Source organism: Staurois parvus, unplaced genomic scaffold, assembly GCF_062004578.1.
Source record: "Staurois parvus isolate SC_StPar_1 unplaced genomic scaffold, SC_StPar_1.0 ptg000175l, whole genome shotgun sequence".
In the NCBI taxonomy this organism is placed as follows: Eukaryota; Metazoa; Chordata; class Amphibia; order Anura; family Ranidae; genus Staurois; species Staurois parvus.
This window is the reverse complement of record NW_028317971.1, coordinates 6,209,030-6,231,508: the sequence shown is the minus strand read 5'-3', so window position 1 is coordinate 6,231,508 and position 22,479 is coordinate 6,209,030. Positions and strand designations below refer to the sequence as shown.

Below are 22,479 nucleotides of genomic sequence, written 5' to 3'. Positions count from 1 at the left end.
AGTTTTGGTAGGTTTCCTTGTTTTATGCTTTTGAAAGCTGGTTTTAAGTGGATGAAACTGCTTGGTCATTGCCATATTATTCAATACAACAATAATTAATAAGGGTGTTTTTAAGTAGCCATCTTTCACATATTGTTTCACATTTCCCTGTAAGACGGTAGCTTCAGAATATCAGACTTATTGACACATCTGTTTCTGATTGGCAGAGATGGTGTATTTGTTTGGAGGCTGGGATGGAACACAGGACCTAGCAGATTTTTGGGCATATAGTGTCCGAGAGAACCAGTGGATCTGCATATCCCGAGATACAGAGAAAGAGGTACATTGTCCTGATTTTTCTTGATGACAAGACCAAGAACTATTCTTTTTAATCCTTTATATAGCATTCATATTAGTTCTTAAAAAAAAAAATAAATAAATAATAATTTTGCTTTTTAAAGCTGAACTCCAGCTGTTGGTACACTTTACATGGTTTGTGTAGGGCAAGGTGGCCCAAGTGAACTATGTCCCTAACTAACATGTGCGGCCGTAGGATGTGCTGCATAAATCGTATGTAGTCGAGGCTACTTACAGCACTGTGTGCCAGGTGCGTACCAAGACCTTGCCGTCTCAGAACTGGAACACCGTAGAGTCATTTTGAGAGGCGCTCAGCCGCTCATAGAAAGCAATTCTATCGCTGAATACATGGCTTTTTCTGATTACTTGAGCCAGAGGTTGTGGCATCACCAGCCTACCTTTGACTCAGCCAATCAGAGGAAGCTTTGTGTTCATTGATAGAATACATTGCTTTCTATGAGTGGCTGAGCGCCACTCCAGGTTTGAGATGGGAAGGTCTCGGCTCGCACCTGGAACACAGTGCTGTATGTATGCCTCAGCTGAATATAGCTTTATACAGCACATCCAGCAGCTTCACATGTGAAGGACATAGTTTCTTTTGGGCCAACTTGGCCCAAACAAACTAAAGTGCACCAAAAACAGAAGTTCAGCTTTTAAGTGTCTTTGCATGTTGAAGGAATTGTCCAAATTAATTGTGTATTTTATTCTTTGCTTATTCCACTTTTGTTGAGAATAAAACATTCAAACATTAAGGCTTTGTTCACACCATACATGCAGAAAAACTGATGGAAACTGACACGCAGATTTCACTTGCAGAGACATCAGTTTTCATGTGCAGTTCAATGAGTTTTATACAGGTTGCAGATTTCTGAGCAGAAAAAATCTGCACACTATACTAGTGTTGTGGTGTGAACAGGGCACATAGAGAACAATTGATTTAATTGTGCCCTTGCAGAACGCCTACAGAAAAATGGACATCTCTGCACCATGGTGTGAATGGGCCCTTAGGGCTCATTCACACCATGGTGAGGAGACGTCCCATGTTCTGCATGTGTTCTGCAAGGGCACAATAAATTCAATTGTTCTCTATGTGCCCTGTTCACACCACAACACGAATTACTGTAGTAGCTAGGCTCCTGCATGGTCTCCTCTAGACCTGCTACTATGTCAACTGCAGTAACTAGCTTTCTGCCTGTTCTCATTTAGACCTGTCACTAGGGGGTTGATTTACTAAAACTGGAGAGTGCAAAATCTGGTGCAACTCTGCGTGGTAACCAATCGGCTTGCAACTTCAGCTTGCTCAATTAAGCTTTGAAAAACCTGGCAGCGGATTGGTTTCTGTGCAGTGGTGCACTAGATTTTGCATGCTCAAGTTTTAGTAAATCAACCCCTGTATCTCTCATATGAAAGGTTTTCTCACTTTAACACAATATAATGTTTTATACTCTCCATCTATTCACACATCAATGTTGTCTCTACATTGCTGAATAAAGAACACCATGCTCTTCAGTGCTATACTAATGACCACCTAACCTAACATGGACTCCAGTAGACCTCTGAAGATATACTGTGGCATCTGACACCAAGCCATCAGTAGCAGATTCTTTAAGTCCTGTAAGTTGTAAGGTAGCGTCTACATGGATCAGACATTTTTTTGCAGCACATTTCACAGATACTTGATTGGATTAAGAACTGGAGAATCTTGGGGTCAAGTGAATACCTCAGGCTTGTTGTTTTTTGTTCCTCAAACCTTCTTGAATTTATCTGACCAGGTCACCACTTTCCATTGCTTTGTGGTCCAATTGAGATGCTCACATGCCCATTGTAGGTGTAACCTGTGGACACAGGTCCGTATGGGCACCCTGACCAGTTTGTGGCTATGCAGCCCCATAGGCAGCCAGGCAACAAACTACAATGCCCTGTGTATTCTGACACCTTTCTGTCAGAACCAGCATTAACTTTTTCAGCAAGTTGAGCTACAGTAGCTCTTCTATTGGATTGGACTACACGGGCCAGCTTTTGCTCCCCGCATGCATCAGTGAGCAGTGGCCGCTTATGACCACCGGTTTTCCTTGGACTACTTTTGGCATACTTTTTTTTTTTCTTTTCTTTTTCTCTTGCTTCAGGGACATGTTCCCTTGTTGCCTAATGTATCCCACCCACTTTCAGATGCCATTTAACAAGATGATAATCAGTGTTGTTCACTTTACCTGTCAGCGATCATAATGTTATGGCTTATCAGTGCATGCCCAAATGCTGATGTTCACACATCTTCCTTTTTTGGTTGATCCCACATTCTCTGGCAACCTCTCCCCCGACCTTGTACTGCCTAGGGTATCTAAGTCTTGTCCTAACATTTGTATTCATATTTTTGTCCATGGCTGATTCTATGTCTTGAAACATCCTACAACTGTTTCCCCTCACTTGTCCCTGCGTAAAAACTTCAGATTTTGCTGGTGAACTCTTGTTGAGACAGCCAACGCCCAGTTTTCTTCACTCAATTTGAGTAAATCTCACCTGCTTACTACATCACGGGGTTAGCTGCACTATCTAGTCTCCCTTTTGCACAAAACGCCCTGGCTTGCAACCCCCAGACTCTGCCATGATCTTTGACATGCCCTTTCTCCCTGTATCAGGGTTGGAGATGACCGATTTGATTGATTTATGAACTGCCAAGCCATTCTGCTCTTGCCTGCTCAACTCCATTCACCAGCTTATGTGTAAAGTTTCGCTATTGCCTCTATTCTTTGTACTCCTTTTTATGCGTTTATCTCCTCCTTCTACAAGCAGTTTGTTGGTGCCCTGGCACTCAGGAGCAACAACAGGTGCATCTGCAATACTGAATGGCAGGAAAGAGCATGCAACTCTCCATCCTGTGGATGACATCAACACTCAGCCCCTCAGTATTATCAACTTGCATGGTGAACCTGACAGCAGGAAATTTGAAAGTGATTCGCTGTCCAATACTGAGCTAGCTCCCAGTGTTCAGCCTAAACAGCTTACTTGTAAATGTGTCAGAGACGCAGCAAGCACTGAGGCATTGCCATGGCTCTGGACTTAGTAGGCACTCCGTAGCTAACTTTTACAAGTACATGATGTATGGAATGTGCCACAGACTGAACTCAGTAACTAAAGGGCACATTCCAGGCTAGTTCTGCAACATCCAGTACTAGCAGTGTCCATGTATGACACTCCTAAGTCAAAGCAAGGATGGCTGCTGTGTAGAGACCAGCTTGAGCAGTGATAAAGCTGCAATCTTGATTGAAGAAAAAAAAGCTAGCATAAAGGCGAGACTTTTATCAGCAGACCTGAAAAAAAGATGTCTGTCCTTTTTAGGACACTAAGAAAGAAAGGCATGCTGTGAGCGGGAAGGGTTATCTTGGTCTGGCCTACAGTTTGTTTGCCAGTGCTCCTCCTCCTGCAGGTGGCAATATGACCTAAAAGCATAAAACTTTCTATGCCCTTCAAAAGATGAGGGAAGCAATGAATGCCCCATGTACTGTATAAAGTAATTACAAACTACATACATGTATACCAAACAACAAGGTTTAAATGCATTGCTTTTCTATTTTAGCTGATCTTTTACGTTTTGCAAACACAAAGGAATTTTAAGCCTGTAGTCCTTTTAAAGTAACCTGGCCTTAAAGGCTTGTAAGGTAACCATTGTAATTTGCAGGTACCTTGTGCTAGCCTGCATGTACTTGTTTAGAGATTTAAGATTGATTCCTGAGTCCTTTTGTATCCTAAGCCTAGGAAGTATATGGAGCCTTGACCTTTGCCCAAGTTTATATTGGGCCCACTTAAAGTGATATGTCAAATCAAATTTCTCTGGGAAGTAGCTGAGAGGGGTGGGTGATTATTCCTGACATGGACAGAAGTTAAATGGCTAGGTTCAACTTTAAGAAAAAATAAATAAATGCATATATTTTTGCAAAAGAAAAGTGCTTTTCTTTCCTACAGGAGCCTGAAAAGCATGTGCAATGCCGGGCTCCTCCAGCTTTCTGCCTGTTCCTTTGTATGGGCTTTGTCAGAAAGCTAGAGGAAGTGTGAATGGTGATCGGCTCACTTAGTCTATTTATCAGCGGCTGTGGGGTAAAAGAACCCCTGCTTACTGTCACTGGCGGGGGTGCTGGAACATGTTACACCCTAAATACAGGTGTAACATGCTCTCAATCTGAGCTTAACTTTTTAAGGACCTGTTTACAACCTGGGCTTGGATCCCAGGGGCTTAACAAAGATCAATTTGAAGAACAAGGAGTCTTCACTTCATTATTGTCTCCCTTAGAAACGTTTTAGACCATGGCAAGGTCACGTTAAGCTTTGTATTTGCAGAGAAATGTACATTTTGAAATGTGGTTTGGATTTCCCTGTTTATAGTCCTTAGGAAGTCCATCCATTATGGAAAATTGCTCGATTTCCCTCCATCAACACAGTGACTGTCTCCATCCTGCAGCACTAGAGTATTCTGCTGGCAGAGAGCCTTCCCAGCCAGCAGAATACAATGATCACTGCAAGCAGCTATAGCCGCCAGCAGTGATTGCAAGAAAAAAATCCAACAAGCTAGTTTTACTGAAGTCAGTCGACTGATAGATTGAGTTCAGTACAACCAGCCTGCCCATAGATGGATTGAAATTTGGCTGGTTAATGCTGAACTGGACAAATTTTGATCCATCTATGACCGTCTTAAGTTGGTTAGACCTTAAGGTTTGTGCTGCAGATACTGATGTTTTAGTTGTATGTTTTTTCTTTTTTTTTTCCCCTTTAAGGCTACTAGAGGTATAGTGTCTCTCGTAATATCAGCTGAATACAGACCTTTATAGAATGTTTAGTAATACAGATGGCTGTTCTTGATTGTCTATATTTAATTTTTTAAAATTTGTTTTCTTAGAATGGTCCTAGTGCCAGATCTTGTCACAAGATGTGCATTGATACTCAGCGCAGGCAGATTTATACTCTTGGTCGGTATCTGGACTCTTCTGTACGAAACAGCAAATCTCTAAAAAGTGATTTCTATCGCTATGATATTGACACCAACACGTGGACTTTACTGAGTGAAGATACATCAGCAGATGGGGGGCCTAAGCTTGTATTTGACCACCAGGTATGTGTTCCTTTAGGCCAGTCACCCTGGCAAATAGGGCTGATTTCAAATACACACTGACACCACTACCTATGGCTGATAGATCGCCCTGCCTGCCTGTCTGCATCCAGGGTCAATCATCAGCAGGTAAAGATTACATGCAGATGACCACAAATACCCGTATGTGTTGTCAGCCTCCCTTTGCTTTGAATGGGGCTTCCACCCCCAGCTAAACACAGGGAAACCCACTATGTTTCCCACTGATAATTGCAAATGGCCCCATTCAAAAGTGTGATTGGGGCCTGTAAGTGTTTCTAAAACCATGACCCTGCATTCACTATATCTGGTCTCCCACATAACATGGAAATGTTATTTATTTTAGTAAATAAAAACTGCAAAATACTTGCAGCAGTTAGAGAAGTCTTGTGACTTCTATCAGTGTCAGGCTGAGTACTGGTTAAAGCTTGTAGGAGGTGTTTTCTTTTTGCTCTGATTGTCTTATGAGGTTGCATAACACCTGACCCTCTGGGCAGCGCTGATTGGCCCTGTGCTGAATATACGCGCACTCTAGCAGAATTCACGAAACAGAGCATGTGCAGAGTGACTTCTAGAGCTCTGTACTGTCAGCAAAAGGATTGGAAACCATAAAAGGAGAGGATCTTTTTACACAATGCAGAGGATTAAACTCTTCTGTTCTACAGTGTGTAAAACAAGCATGCTTTACTGCATATACAGACTGATTTTACTGTTGTGGGTTTGGTAACACTTTAATCAGTATGATTGATGAGAATTAAGCCGCTCGCAGTTGGTTTAAAACATGCAGACAAGATCGTTTTCATTTGCGGCTTCCTGTATGAATAATTACTTTGATTTTCAGATATCTACTTTTTGTGTAACTAACTTATCTTTTCATGGATTTTTAGATGTGTATGGATTCTGAAAAGCACATGATCTACACATTTGGAGGGCGAATACTGACTTGCAATGGTAATGTTGATGATAGCAGGGCCAGTGAGCCCCAGTTCAGTGGACTTTTTGCATTTGATTGTCGGACACAAGTGTGGAAACTGCTTAGAGAAGACTCTTGTAATGCTGGACCTGAAGATATACAATCCAGAATTGGACATTGCATGCTTTTTCACTCTGTAAGTATACTTGTGTTTGTATATTAATTTGAACAATTCTTTAAATCCAATAAAAAATTAATTTTCTTTCACCGCTTTTATGAAGAAAATCATATGCAGGTAATAATTGTAATGCTGATATTCAAACTAAGTGACAGGTTAGTTTAAGCATGCGTCTGGGGAAGGGGGGATATAAATTCCCAAACTGAATGCTGTGGAGATTGAGTGAACTGTGAAAAACATAAATATGTCATAACTAAGGTGAAACATTTGGAGATGTAAAATAGATTGATCTGTTAATTGCCATTTTACATAATCTGTTGTTCCCTTATTCATTTAAGAAAAATCGCTGCTTATATGTGTTTGGTGGACAAAGGTCGAAGACCTACTTGAATGACTTTTTCAGTTATGATGTGGACAGCGACCATGTGGAAATAATCTCAGATGGCACAAAGAAAGATTCTGGCATGGGTAACTGAAATGACTTGTGATTTGTCTTCTAGCTTTGCTTATGATCTGTTGCCTACAAATCAAAGGGAAAAACAAGTGAAAATGAAGTAATGAAGCAGTTTTTTTTTTTTTCCCTTGCATTGTTAAAATAAAAAGAGCATTAGTTCTGTTTTCACACCATTAGTTAAAGGCTCTCACAAATTTAAATTTTGTGAAAGTAGTGAGGAAGAGGCAGTACTATACCCTTTTGATTTCAATAATGAAATTAACCCAGGGTTATTCACAAATTAGCAGCACATTTATTGCAAGGTCCGCTTGCTCCATGTGGTACGTTTTTGTCATCTAAAACACATGAATGACATCTGTTTTGCATTTTGCTTTTCTCTTTTCCATCAGTGTAGATATACTCTTCTGATTTGCTGCAGAGGGGCAGTCAAACAATGATGGGTGGTGCATAGTCCGGGCTTAGTAGTTAAAAAGAGAGCTATTTAACAAACTTAATTTTTGGGGTTTACCTACAGTTTGTTTTTCTTTCCCCTTTGAGCCCACGTAGCTGGAAGTGGGAGCCAGTTGTGTAGTGCAATGTCAGAGAACTATGCATGCCCCTGATCCAATTTATTGCTCTGGATTAACTGTACTACTGAATAGAGGAAGAAATCCATCTCATTGACTCCTTGTGACAATAAATAGTAGATGGTGGTGCCCATGAAAAAGGGGTTTTCTGGTGCCACAATTACAGCTGAAGACCTTGGTATTTTGTAAAAGGGCCTACAGGTGCTTAATAAACCAGAATGTTTTAAAGCGGTAGTAAACTGTCCAAAAAAAAAAAAAAAAAATAATGGGCCCCTGCAGGTTTAGGTCATAATGTATTAGTATGTACCGCATACTAGTACATTATGACAGACTTACCTGTACATGGAGCCCTCCAGCGCCGCACTCTCATGGCTCCCCTGCACCGCCATCTTCACCTGGTCTTCCTTCTGGGCTCGTGGGCTTCGGCAGTATGAAAGGCACTGGTGGGAATTGATCAGTATGCACTGATATGCAGCATTGTTGGGTGGCACTGCTGGGCACCACTGATGGGCACTTTTGGGGCTGCATTGATGATTATCTGTTGTCCTTTGTGACACTTGCCGGTTATCGGCAGTACTTTCCCTGCGCTGTGACAACTTTGTGATCAGCTGTGTCATCGGACACAGCTGATCACATGGTGAAAGGCCACTGTGGTTGGCCTTTTGCCTTGTCATGTGATCCGTAGGACACGACGATCACAGACAGCACCAGGTGCGTGCGGCTGGTGTTGCCGTGTTCTGGGAGGATGCCATCTGACGCCCTCCCAAAACTGGACAACTGTGCTGTTGATTCAGCTATAGCGTGGTTGTAAAGTGGTTAAGGGAATAAGATCATTTCTACTTCTAGAGAGATACTTACTCAGCATAAATGTACACCCCAGCAAATTTGTCAGAAAACCTTTCAAAATCCACATTTTCTGTGGGACACTACTACAAATGAGATTTGTTAATTTGCACAAACAAAAAGTATTTTTCCAAACAAATTCATTCAAGACCATGTTGCAAAAATCAATACACCCCCCATGAAATTTTAGACAACAAAATCCTAATTATCAAGAATTCAACTACAGGTGAGTCTAATTCATTAAACAGGTGTCCAGCAGACGATTATAAAAGGGAGTTACTTAACAAAGAAAACCCCTCCCATTTTATGTTGCCAGCAATGCCACCACATGGAAGAGAATTCCACAGAAATTAACCCCTCGGCAGGAGCGTCTTGTGGTGGGAAAGGTTGAAGAAAATCCCCATGCAAGTTCACTGCAGTTAGCTAAAGAAGTAGAAAGCCAAACTGGGGTGATTGTTTCTAGTCACATAATATGGCGTACACTGCAGAGGAATGGCATGCATCGGTGTTGTCCATGAAGGAGGCCTCTCTTAAAGCCCATGCACAAAAATGCCCACCTAGAATTTGCTATGGCCCATACTGACAAAGAAGAAGACTATTGGGACTCTGTACTTTGGAGTGATGAGACCAAGACATGTTTTTGGAACTGATGGCTTCAAAACTGTTTGGTGTCGCGAAGGTGAGGAGTACAAAGAAAAATGCATGGTGCCTACAGTGTAACATGGTGGTGGCCGTGTCCTTTGGGGCATAATTAATTCAAAGATGTGTTCTGCTCTATATTGAAAGAGAGGATGCTACCATCACTCCGTGCCCTTGATTGTTGTGCACTTTTCCAGCATGACAATGATCCAAAACACACATCTTAGGCAACTGTTGCATTTCTGAAGAACAGGGTGAAAGTGATCCAGTGGCCAAGTATGTCTCCTGATCTGAACCCAATCGAATACCTATGGGGAATTCTGAAGAGACCTGTTGAGCATCACTCTCCATGCAGCATCCAGGCTCTAAAAGAGGTTATTCTTAAAGTATGGAAAATGATCGATGTTGCAGTATGTCGCTAACTTGTTCATTCCATGCCTAGAAGACTTGGTGCTGTCCTTACAAATCATGGTGGTCATACAAAATACTAGATGTAGTAGTTTTTTGTTATGGGGTGTATTCATTTTTGCATCAACTAATTTGAGTAAATTTAAGTTATTTTCTTAACCTTTCATGTAATGAGCTAAACAAATGTTCTATAAAATTCAGTTTTGTCAACATTTTGGAAATTGTTCTTGTATTCATTGAGCTATTGATTAAAATTTTACTTTTCAAAAGGGGTGTACTAATTTATGCTGAGATCTCTCTATCAATATATAAATACATTTTTTTTCTTCAGTGTTGGTAATTAAATGTGTGCAGGTGACAGCTGTGGAACAGATAGAGAACAGATTTTTTTTTTTCCCACAAGTACAGCGCTGGCTGCTTTATGGCACAACTTACTGTGCAGGCACTGGGGGCACATCAGTTTCAGCCACATGTTCATATTAAACAATGAGCCCAGGGGAATCTCTCTATAGTGGCAAGTGTACAATTTTCTGTTTAAAGCAATGGCACAACAAATATGTAAAATGTGGATGTTGTATCAACTGCTTTGTTGATGTCAAGATTGGTTATGTCCACAATGCTACCCTGGTCCAGTACATGTGTGTAAATCTAAAATGTCTATCATATTAGATATGCCTTCAGTAATGCCATGCAGCCTTGTGTCCAGCAAGTTGTTGTGGGGTTTTTTTTAATCACTTATCCTTTTTTTTTTTTTTTTTAAATTTGATTAAATTTAGTTTTACTACTACAGATGTTTAAACTTTTCTGGCTTGTAGTTGCCAGCTTCTTCCATTTACTATCCTTTTTGTGGATGACCCATTTTATTTTTTCAGTAGAACGTGATGTTCTGTTTAGTTTATTAAAGTTGTCTGCTGTAGGGCAAATAGGTTAAGTGAAAATGATTTGCTATAGTAAATGTAAGCTTCTGTATTCAGGAATGATACTATATAAACATACATTTGTGTATACACTGTTTATTTTTATTTATTTATTTTAAACAAAAGTGACTTGCACTGTTTCTAAAACATAATGGCAAATTATTTGTTGCATCCATCAAGAACATATGATAACTGATCCCCATGCCTTAATTGCCCTAACTAGCATGTTTTTGCAGTTCCAATGACAGGTTTTACTCAAAGAGCCACCATTGATCCAGAGCTGAATGAAATCCATGTTCTGTCAGGATTAAGTAAAGACAAAGAGAAACGGGAGGAGAACGTCAGAAATTCCTTCTGGATTTATGACATTGTCAGGAATAGTTGGTATGTATAGACATACACAAAGTTCTGTTTGTCTAATTTATACACATACAACTTACACTAAAGGTGGACCACTGTAAATAAGCCATGTAAAAATCGATATCTGTTTAACCACTTCCTGATCAATGAACATCATCACCACCTGCAAGAATTCGGGGCTTCATAGACAACTATTACAAAAGACTGCACGCTCTCATTGATGCTAATGGGGGTAATACACAGTATTAAGAACTAAGGATATGCAGGCTTTAGAAAAGGGGTCATTTAATTTGTTTTACTTATTGCTATGTTTTGTTTTATAATTGTGCAATTCTGTTATGACCTGCAGTTGAATATAAATCCCATAAGAAATATTAAAAATGTGTTTTTTTTTGTTTGTTTTTTGCCTGCTTATTGCATATTACCAATTCTCCAAGGGTGTGCAAACCTTTGGGCACACTGTATGTAATGTTTTTTAATCTTACTGTTTTTTTGCTAATGTTGCAATTCCTATGTTCAGGTCTTGCGTGTATAAGAACGACCAAGCATCAAAGGAAAATCCAAACAAAAGTCTTCAAGAGGAGGAGCCTTGTCCAAGATTTGCACACCAGCTGGTATATGATGAATTGCATAAGGTAATGTCCTCTATTCAGTATTTTCTAAAGTACACCTGACATGAGAGATGTATGGGGGCTGCCACTGCACTCTAAGAATGCTAGTTGACTGGCTGTATGGTTTTGATACTGTTTGAACACTCACTGGACCTGTGACTCAGAAAGTGAGAGCAATTAACATGACAACCATGCAACTAATATTCTTAAAAGGAAAGACCACCAGTGCCAGTCTTCATAACCTTATTACGACAAGTGTACGTTTAAGAACTAGCTAAAAACAAAACTTTTGTTTTGAGTAAACGGGATCTATCTGCAGCCAGTTTATTGGACAGTTTGGCAAGATCACCCCCATACTTAATACGAATGTAAAGAACCTCATTAAGCCATATAAATGATTTCACTCAACTGTGTTTTGCTCGGGTAAACCTAGGGGTGGTTGGTGACAACATTGCTGAAATTTGATCAGCGGTTGTCAGTTACTGCACTTCATTGGTGGCTGCATAGTATTGTCAACAGAGAGCCATTGGGGAGCACTGATAAATCGGAGAAGTTGTATAGAAAAATCAGCTACCATTAGTGTCACGCTCCCCATATCCATATCCCCATATGGGGAGCTTGACACTAATGGTAGCTGATTGATTGTGATGGGTTATTGTACTAGAGTGCTTGTTCTATGCGAGCCCCTAAGGTGGAGATTTCCCCCATTTTCTGATGCTTCTGATCTGTTGGTCTGACGTTAACTTGGAGCTGTCCCTGGGAGCAGAGAGAGTCCTGTGAGGGAGTGGTGTTACCCTGTGTGCCTATGGTGTGCCTGATGACCCCACAGCCCCTGCCCAGACGACTACTGGTGGATATACATACACATGCGCATATCCTTTGCGCTTCTGTTGAGTGCATTCATATTACTGACCCTCGCCATAGAGATCACTGCACGGATCACCTTTTTTATCTGGACTTAGATTTGCATTTTCCTCTTATGATGCACTACAGTCACTTTATTTATTGACTTTAATTGTTTGATACGTCACTAAGAGACGATTCACCACGATACCACTTTATAAGCGCTCCCTACAATTTATAATTATTATTATTCATCACTTTTAGCGCTGCATTTATATTATATTACCTCTCATCTGTGTGTTGATCATTCATTGCTTGCTAAAAAAAAAAACAAAAAAAACAAACAAACTGGAGCCTCAGTGTGGGTGGGATTATATAGATACACTCTAGGGGTGCCCCTAGCTAAGTGTTTGCCAGTGTTTAATCACCTGACGATAGCAACATATAACACATGGTCCATAAATATAAGTCATTTGTCCTGTACTGTACTCCAAGACCAGGAATTTACCAGAAATAAAAAATTTCAACTCCTTCCTCCTATAAACCAACATGTTGATGCTCACTTTCTCCTACTCAATAGAAGCTATGGCATTTTGATTACTGATAACGTGTATTGCTCGCATTAAAACATGTATCAGTGCGATTGTTCAGGGTGAGAAACATAACAGTTACTGTGTTTCTACTGTTAATACTGTCCATATAGTGCAGCCAGTCCCAATTAATCCTCTTAATCAAAAAGAAACCGGTAGCTAAACAAATTTTCCCTCATGCTTAGTGCTGTTACATTTGGTTTGCAGTTTGTTTGCAGGCTTTAGATCTAGGATTTTCTACAAACTTAGTTATAGGAAGAATTACCTTTTTATCTATAGGGTTAAATTACAGTCACAACATTTTAAAATGGTGAATGCCTGTAGCTGTGTACACTATTTAAATGCTAAAGAGGTAGACTGTTCCCTGAAACTAAAGATATTGACAACAAAAAGGCTACGCACTGTATTGTAGGAATTACTTTTCAATTGCTTGATGCAAGTGCAACAAATGGTATATCCGACACTAGCAAAGTATGTCAAGATGTCCTTTTTATAACTGCTTTTTATTTCTTGTCATGTAAGGTTCATTATCTTTTTGGAGGAAATCCAGGAAAGTCCTGCTCTCCAAAAATGAGGCTGGATGATTTCTGGTCTTTGAAGTTGTGCCGGCCTTCTAAAGAGTACTTGCTAAGACACTGTAAATATCTCATTAGAAAACACAGGTAAGTGTGTGTTTCAGCCCATAAATATGACTTGTCCTCTTTAGTAGCTGCTGGCCTAATATGCAAGCTGGCTATGCATTTATATAATGTTAATGGTGGTGATTGGTAAATAATTTAATATGTTGCAGGTTTGAAGAGCGTGCACAAACCGAACCTCTGAGCGCACTGAAATACCTGCAAAATGACCTGTTTGTCACTGTGGATCACTCGGACCCTGAAGAAACTAAAGAGGTGAGGGGATATCCAGAATTTGGGATCTTGTCATGTTCAATGAAAGTATTGTGTATCAGGACTGTCAGACTCTATACATTACTCAATTATAATAGTTGAGTATATATAATATTGGCATAGGTGTCCGTTTATGACACAGAGAATAGCTGTGATTCAGAGGATCGCAGCTATTCTCTGGTCATTCACAGTTTGACACTCAGGAGATCAGCGGAGAACAAGTTCAGCCCTTCACTGGAGATCTGTGCTCTCCCTCCAGATTCTCCAGGCCAGAGCTGGAGAATCAGAGGAAGTGCAAACTAAGCAGCAATAATTTACCTCTACTTAATAAACTGATCTTTTACTGTAATATCGCAAGATTATAGTAAAAGCAGCCTTTTCCCAGCGGTTTTAGATCGTTCTCCCTTTGTTCGGAGAACTGATCTACACCACTTCATAAACGGCATTAACAGGAGAACTGTGTTCTCCGAGAATTCTGGAGAACTGAGCAGCGATCATTTACCGCTGGTTCATAAACGGACACCATAGTGTCATACAAATGGCAGAGATACCTTGTCTTTTGGATGGTAAAAAGAACAATGACTTGAGTTGCTGTTGTGTATGCTAAAGCAGCATTTCTTTCTTCTTTCAGTTTCAGCTTCTTCCTTCTGCACTTTTCAAATCCAGCAGAGAATTCACCCCTCTTGGTAAGTAGGCAGGAAAGTAAAATAAATATACTGGAGACTTGTGCAGGGAAAATCTGTACTGGTGTGTTCAAAATTTTGGCAGTGTTTAAAAGAAATGTGTTGGGGTAAAACAAAGGTGAAGTGACAATTTTCTCCATGACTGAAAGTAAGGGAAAATCTAAAATTTTGATTGTCACCAAGACAAAAACAGAACAATTTCCAATGGGGACACTCGTTTTAATGACAACTTATACATCAGGGTTTCCACAACCTCGTTCCCTAAATACCCCCAACAGGCCATATTTTGCCAATTTCCCTTAGGACACCAAGATATTGTGACGAGAAATTCCAAAAACCTGACCTGTTGTGGGGGTACTTGAGGGCACTGAGGTTGGGAATCATTGTAATAGAGGATTTCTATCATTTCTTGTTACAGGCTCATTCACATGGGCACTGTGGCCCCTACAGCACAAATCAGCATCTTGTTTGTGGCTGGTGCTGCATGCAGGCATCCTTTGTTTCTTGATGATACAGCAACTGTAGGAGCGCAGTCGCTTGTTTTGCATGAGAAATTTATCCAGATGTAGCAACCCTGGACTGCCCATGCCCAGCCATCGTGGTTTGATAATACTCTTTTGTCTATCTAGCAGCCCCACGGGACGCTTCCTCTTTTTCTTTAATATCCTTCCACCTTCTTTTTCTTGCTCCAGCTCTTCTTTTTCTTCCTTTGTTTCCTTACTCTTTTTTTTTTTTTTTCTTCTTTTTCTTTTCATCAGTTAAGATGATTGGCTGCCAGGCATTGGCCTGGCCTAGATGGTTACAATATGGGCAATCTTCACTTAGAACGATGAATTAGGTTTTCACCATAATACTCCACAGTTTGTGCACATGTATAATTTGACGTTCTGATTTGACTAAAACCTATACATTAGCCTGCATCTTTGATTTTTACACTGTATGGCTTTGTACACTGGTTATGTGCGTTCTTTAAGCTCGCACCTATTCCATACTGAATGCAACTGTCCAGTTGATGGCTATGTCTGTTTGACTGAACATTGATTAAAAACTCAGCCGCTTGTCTTAATGTGACAGGTGTGCAGGGGCAGTCATTGTGTGATTGGGGCTTCTCACCCTGCCCCTGCATGCCTTTCATATTAGGATAAGCGACTGTCCATACAGCTACTGCGTCTTCATAAGGGAAATATAGGCTGCTTGCACATAGCCCCAGGTGAAACATGCACATAAGCAAGGCTGTCATTCAAGCTGTATGAACAAGAGTGCCCCTGTGAAATGTGTGCCTATGTTTAAATAGTTATAGTTAGTCTGGCTGAAAAAAGACAAAAGTCCATCCAGTTCAACCATTTATAAAAAAAAAAAAAAGTTAATTCTATACCCACAGTTGATCCAGAGGAAGGCAAAAAAAAACCCCAGCAAAGTATGAACCAATTTGCTCCTGCAGGGAAAAAAAAATTCCTTCCTGATCCCCCGAGAGGCAATCGGATATTCCCCCTAGATCAACTTTACCTATAAATGTTAGTATCCAGTTATATTCTGTGTAGCAAAGAAAGAATCCAGGCCTTTTTTAAAGCAGTCCACTGAGCTGGCCAGAACCAACTCTTGAGAGAGTCTATTCCACATTTTCACAGCTCTCACTGTGAAGAAACCTTTCCGTGTTTGGAGATTACATTTCTTTTCCTCCAGACGTAAAGAGTGCCCCCTTGTCCTCTGTGATGACTCAGGGTGAATAGCTCTACATCGAGTTCACTATATGAACCACAGATTTGACTTTAGTTTTACTTTAAGGTGAACTGGCTATTTAGGGACAGGAGAAATGTTATCCTGTCGTTTGTACTTAGTTTTATGCATGGCCTGCTGTGTTGATTTTGATCGATGGTCCTCATGATTTTCATGATTTTGTTTTATTAATAGGTTTCTCAGATGTTGACCACACATATGCTCAGAGAACACAGCTATTTGATACACTTGTCAACTTCTTTCCAGACAGTATGACCCCACCAAAAGGCAACCTGGTTGACTTGATTACACTGTGATGAACTGTTGAAGAGCAAAACCTTGTAATCTGCTTTTGTGTTATATGTATAATTGGAATTGAAGCTGGAATGCAATTTGTGCACAACAGATTGAACATTGCGTTTGTGGTAAATCTTCAACTCTGTAGGAAGAGGTTGATTGCCTCTTGCTGCCAAAGGTTAATTTGGCTGAAAGTTTTTCTTTTCCCTTTTGGTAAAATGGTTTACATGTGTAAAATGTAATGTAGCATTTTGCTCCTATTTAAAATGCTATGGTATCGTGCTCTCTTAAAAGGCTTCCTATGTTTGTGGGTAGCCTTTAAGCATTGGAGATAATGAGCATTGCCCCGAAATTATATATATATTTTTTATGTTCAACTAGATTTAAAGGGGCATAGGTGTATGTTATAGTAACATATGAAAGTGAAGCTTGGTCATGCATGACAAGGAAATTCTATGAGAATTAAGAACTGAGAAACTATTGAGTGACCTCTTGTACAGCTACTGTATTTTCTGTATAAAGAATGTGAATTATAAATATACTTCTTTTTTTATTTTGCGTTTTCACAGCCTTTACTTTGAATAAGAAGTTGGGGTTGTAAGAATGATGTATAAGCCAAATCTATCTGTGTGTATTCAACTGAGCTGCAATGAGACTTGTTGCTTATTTATTCAAAAATCAATGTGTATTGAACACCTTGCTAAAGCTTCCCTTGAATGGGTAGTGTGGAGGCTGAGGGGTACTTTAGGCCCCTTTCAGACGTGGCGGACCCATCAGTGGATCTACCTGCTCTGTGGGGGATCTCTCCACTTATCCCCACTGAGCAGGCGGATGACAGGTCTGTAGCTGCTCCGTTACTGCAGAGCAGACAGACACTGCCCGCTGTCTTCTATGGGGTGGTCGGATGGAAACGGGCTGCCTGTCCGTTTCTATCCGACTGCCATCAGATCCTCCAGATGGATGGGGAATGGATCCCCAAAATCCTTACAGGGTTGGATGCTAGCGGGTGTCAGTAGACACTTGTCCGCTGACACCTTCCGGTCAATAGAGGTCTATGGATGGTCTGTTCGGGTCCGCATGAAAAACTGACAGGCTGACCCGACCAGACCATCGGTGTGAAAGGGGCCATAGTGTTCAATCCTCTGTGGTCTTCTATTTTTACCGTATATTTTAATGCCACTGAACTCCATATGCATGACCTACTCATAAAACCAAACAATTGCACCCTACATTTTTAACTTAAAGGATAGCATAATGCTAACTTAAAAGTAAAGTTTTTTGTGCATGTATGTGCATTTTGCATTGTATACAGCAAGATAACTACAGTATCATGTAGTCACTAGTATGCAGGGTAGTATTTGCAGCAGTCAGGCCGATCCAAAGGCTTGGAATTTTTAGTGCTGCAGTTTTAAAGCTAGCAAAACACTGTGATGACTATTCAGTGATCTTTTGTAACATTTAACCAAGAGGTCTGTTGCATAATACCATAATCTGATCATACCCCAGGTAAAGTTAGATTAATTTTCTGAAGACTGTATTTGGTTGTACAGAGGTATAATGGGAAACATGATATTTAAAGGTGCTTTCTGTGGAAAATGACTGTACTGTTTATCTCTCCATGTAATAATGCAGGGGATCCATCCTTGCAGTGCCACATGCTGGTGAAATCTGGTATTGTGGAGTAGTCCTATAGATCTCTCCTTGTTGCGTGTCATTGGTGAGCTCTGTAAAATAAGATGGGACAATGATCTTTGTGTCAGTGATCCAAGTTGATATTGGAGACCCCTCCTGCAAAATGATAAAGAATGAATCTAGGCTATGGATTACCATTTTTTTCCCTTTTTTAAGTTTTAAGCTGAACAAATTGAACAGATTATCCGGTTTGTTAACGCCTGCAAGTATATTAATCCTCAATGGGCTTTTTGTAGGTCTGGAGAACGCCGCTTAATTCCTTGTCCACACTATACTTGGGTCCTAGTTGATGCTAAGCTCACCCACCCTGTGATATTTAAAGAATAAGTGAATTTATTTGCAGGCCTAAGAGATCTTCATCTCCCTTCCTGTGGAGAACCAACACCCACACAATCCTGTGTTTGACCTCAAATGCTTTAAGTCCTCTTTCCACGGCCATGTTTGTGCGTGCACGAGATGGAGGTAGATGAACCCCATGAAAGTATATAGGTTCCACTGCACAGGCACAGCCAAGAAGAGAGGACTTGCTGAGCTGGAAGTCAACAAACTCAGGGAGGCTGCAGGATTTGAATGTTGTTAAGTGTGCATCTCTGGAGGGGGAAGGTGGAATCTTTTTCTGGTTAGTGGCGTGGGGGGTGCAAAAGAAATGCACTTTTGAGAGCGCACTTAATCTTTTATAATGGTCCAATATGTGAGCTAGTCGCAGTGGTCAGTAAAGGCTCTTCCATTGGCCATTGAATAGTGGATGAGTGGGGCTCAATGTCTCAGACCAGAGATTGGGGCTCTGTTTATAAGGTTGATTTGGGAATATCCCCCCCCCCGGCCTATCAACTAGTTAAAGTATAACGCCAGCTACCTGCATTTTGTCTGCATCTTCTTTAGTTTGAGCATCTGGGAGATCAGATCTTAAAAGGTTTGTATCACTAACATCTGCACTCTTCCTCTTTTTTGCTAATCTCATAGAATTGATTTATTTACAATGAATTATCCCCAACCTGCCAATATTATTGCCCTATTTAGTGCATAAACAATGAATGCTAATCTGAAAAATGCCAAGAGCGCACTTATCATGGTTGATACTTTTAGACCACAATGTGTTCATGGCATACTTGTCACAAATTGAAAAAAAAAAAAAACTGCATTAGTAAGGGAGAAGACCCATATTTCCCTTTTTTAATTTTTGTATTCGGATTAACTATTTTTCCATATGCTGCAAACACTTCACATATCTTATCACCTTCATCTCATTTTTATGCTGGGTTGTATTGTGTGTAGAAGCTGCCATTTACTGCTTTATGGCACAGGCATAAGAAAGTTAAGATGATATATTAAAGGACTATTGTAAATTATTTTATGTGCATCATTTTGTTTTTAACACCTTCCGGTCCGGGCAAATTCTGACATTCCTCTCCTAGATGTAAAAAAAAATGTTTTTTAGCTATAAAATTTAGAACCCCCAAAGATGATAGATATACATACAATTTTAGCCGCGATCCAGGCGCATACAATGGGTGCTTCATATTTTTGTCATATGATGTTTGTGCAGCAGTTTTTCAAACACAATTTTTTTGGAAAGAATACACTTTAATGAATTTTAATATACAATATAATACCCACTTTTTGAGTAAAATATAAAAAAATGATGGTATGCCGAGTAAATGGATACCAAACATATCCTCCTTTTTAAAATTGTGTCTGCCTGTGGAATGGCACTAAACTATAATACCTAAAAATTTCCATAGGTGACACTTTAAAAGCCTTTACAGGTTACCAGTTTAAAACTACACAGGAGGTCTGGAGCTAGAATTATTGTCCTCAATCTGGCGTTCGTGGCGATACCTCAAGTGTGGTGCGATCATTGTTTTACATATGCATGTGGGACCGATGTGAACGTTTGCAATTGTGCATGAACATAGGGGGTGAGGCGTTTAAATTTTTTTATTTTTATTGCTATCAGGTGATTAACAATATCCCTTGTGATGGCATTGGCCGTGATAGGTCCTCTTCATTGAGAGAATACAGAAAAAAAATAGTGGTGCTAAGGGAGCATGCATTCTCCGAATGCCCGCAAGCCAGATTGCCTCTTCTCCGCTTCCGGTGATGTCACCGCTATCGGTGTTGGACCTCCTAGCTTGCCCTGGGAACCACCAGTGTGAGCGGACAGGTCTTGGATTATAACACCCCCAGGGGTCGGATTTAACGGTCAGCAGGAGATGGCTTTTATGTAATATGCGAGTCTGTATGCTACTCTTGTGAGTTGCTCTGTGTTTTACTATTAAACCTGTTTTAATCCTACTACTACACTCAGAAAAGCGCTGCTGTTTTTTCGTTTCTTATTCTTCATTGAGAGATCTGGATTCTATTAGACTGCATAATTCTCCTCTGGCCTGCAAAGCATCTGATTAAACCAAGATCAGTTTTAGCTGCTGCGTTCACAAGCTATTAACTGCTTGTTTACATGAGACTGAAACTGGAAGAATGAAATCCTTGTCTCTTCCGGTTTCTGACATATCACACAGTGGGAGGAACAACATCCGTTTCCCTCCCAGGAATTGGCTGCCACTAGGATTACTTTTACAGTGAAGTGAGTTGCCAGCTGAAAAAAAAAAAAATCTCAACCATCACTGCAGTTAATCAGTATCATCCCTCCAATCCAAAGATGTAATGGTATGTCACTGGACTAGAAGTGGTAACTCCTTCCAGTTGGCTGTACACAAACATGCAGCCTCTCAGCAGCTGGGCCTTAACACTGTGAGGTTGTGTATATGCGTACCTAAAGATAAACAGAGCTGTGCTTAGAGCGTGTGCCCTGCACGCTCCCTGCACAGTTACTGCCGCCTAACGAAAAGCTCCCAATCTCTATTTGCAATCGGGAGCTATCCGATCATGTGACAGCAAGCCACGGCGGTCACTTGATCTGACCTTGACCACAAACCCATAAAGGGCTGTGAGATGCTGATGCCAAGTGGTTGATTTATGACTGGGGGCTTCCTTTTTAGTCATACAGGTCAGGATACATTTTAGTCTTTAACCCTACGAGTTGTATGCAGGTACCTTGGTAATTGGAACTAGCCAAAAAAAAAGCCGCAAGGGCATCCCCTATATAACCCCTCCCACTCGCAGCTAGCCTAGTTTTTTTGCTTGTGTCCTTAAATGATGGACCTCTTCTTTCTCTGAGAAAAGCATACCTCTTTTTTTTGTGGAATCTTTTTTGTGTCCGAATATTCTGTCAAGCTTCCTGGATGTACCATAGGCACTGCGGCTTCTCGGTTGTGCTTTGGTGGACTATACCCAGGTTTTGCCTGAAGAAAATGCGAGGTTGGCCTATAATAGTTCTTTTGGCTCTGGATCCTGCATGGACATGCTTACCTTGACACGTGATGTTTTGTGTGAGTTATCCACAGTGCTATACAGGTTCAGGGCTGTGATTTTCCAACAGTGGATACCTGTCCCTGAAGACCCCTTTTCTAGATGTGCCCAAATCCCAGGGTACAGTCTAGTCCCCTAAATCCTGTGCAGAGTGCAAATATATCTGCACCCTTAAAATCCGTACCAGGGTCCTGGTACTCGTATGCCTAGGCAAAGGAGACGTACAGGCAGAAACATTTTAAGTGGTGTGTTGAAGCCTTACAGTGGGAGCACCATCCATTTAAGATTAGTGCTTTTTTTTTTTTTCCCCCTCCCCCTGCAGTCTAGTGTAAGTCTGTGTGGCTTCACTGTGCATGCTCTGCCTTGTTCTCTGTTGGCAGATGAGGCTCCTGGTCCCTGGTACAGCACAGTGCTCTTTGGACATCTTCCTGGGTTTAGCAGCATATAGACCCTGGCTATTGGGCCCTAGTACCCTCTGTTTAGACAGTTGCCTGTTCTAATTCTCTTGCCTACTTCTGAGCACACAGCTGGCCCTTCATCCACTCAGCCTTCTCCCCCCAATGTCTGATTTCAGTGGTAGAATTTTTTTCTTTTCAGAGGCTGGTAGATGACAGGGGACATGTCTTCTCTCATGAGTCAGTCTCTGACTTTGCCTTTGCTGCAGACATGCTTTGCACACTGCTGATGAGGTAGATGGGGAAGATCTCCCCCTGACTTTTCTTCTGAGGCATCAGATCAGGATGATTTGTTTTTGGCTAAAATGTCAGCCAAGCTTAATACCATTACTACCCCTATTGATGCTTTACCCTGGAGTTTTCTCCCTCCAAGGTGTCCAGTATGGGATGACTAAAATTGGATCTAACCTGCTAACACCTTTTCAGTCGCACTTAGAGCTGTCTTATAAAGCAATTATCACCCTGAACAACTATTTTTGTTCCTCCAAAACAGTTTGCTCAGCAATATCCTTTTGCTGTGGGATTCCTGCAAAATGAAAGGTCCGTGTGGTAGACCCCACCATCTCTGGTATTTACAGGATTCTAACAGTCCCTGTAAAGAAT

At 40.8% G+C, this 22,479-nt stretch overlaps 1 protein-coding gene across 2 annotated transcripts in view; it reads left to right on the top strand.

Annotated features, from left to right (window-relative positions):
• Positions 1-19,401, top strand: part of MKLN1 (muskelin 1) — a 45,607-nt gene extending 26,206 nt beyond the window's left edge. For both annotated transcript variants that reach the window (XM_089676882.1, XM_089676883.1), the window contains 10 exons: positions 207-319; positions 5,225-5,437; positions 6,340-6,561; positions 6,882-7,011; positions 10,607-10,754; positions 11,251-11,365; positions 13,297-13,436; positions 13,565-13,667; positions 14,296-14,350; positions 16,259-19,401. In XM_089676882.1, the coding sequence (XP_089533008.1) occupies positions 207-319; positions 5,225-5,437; positions 6,340-6,561; positions 6,882-7,011; positions 10,607-10,754; positions 11,251-11,365; positions 13,297-13,436; positions 13,565-13,667; positions 14,296-14,350; positions 16,259-16,380 (1,361 nt within the window). In that variant the 3' untranslated portion in view covers positions 16,381-19,401. The remainder of the gene's footprint in view (positions 1-206; positions 320-5,224; positions 5,438-6,339; positions 6,562-6,881; positions 7,012-10,606; positions 10,755-11,250; positions 11,366-13,296; positions 13,437-13,564; positions 13,668-14,295; positions 14,351-16,258) is intronic.
• The last annotated feature ends 3,078 nt before the right edge of the window (positions 19,402-22,479 follow it).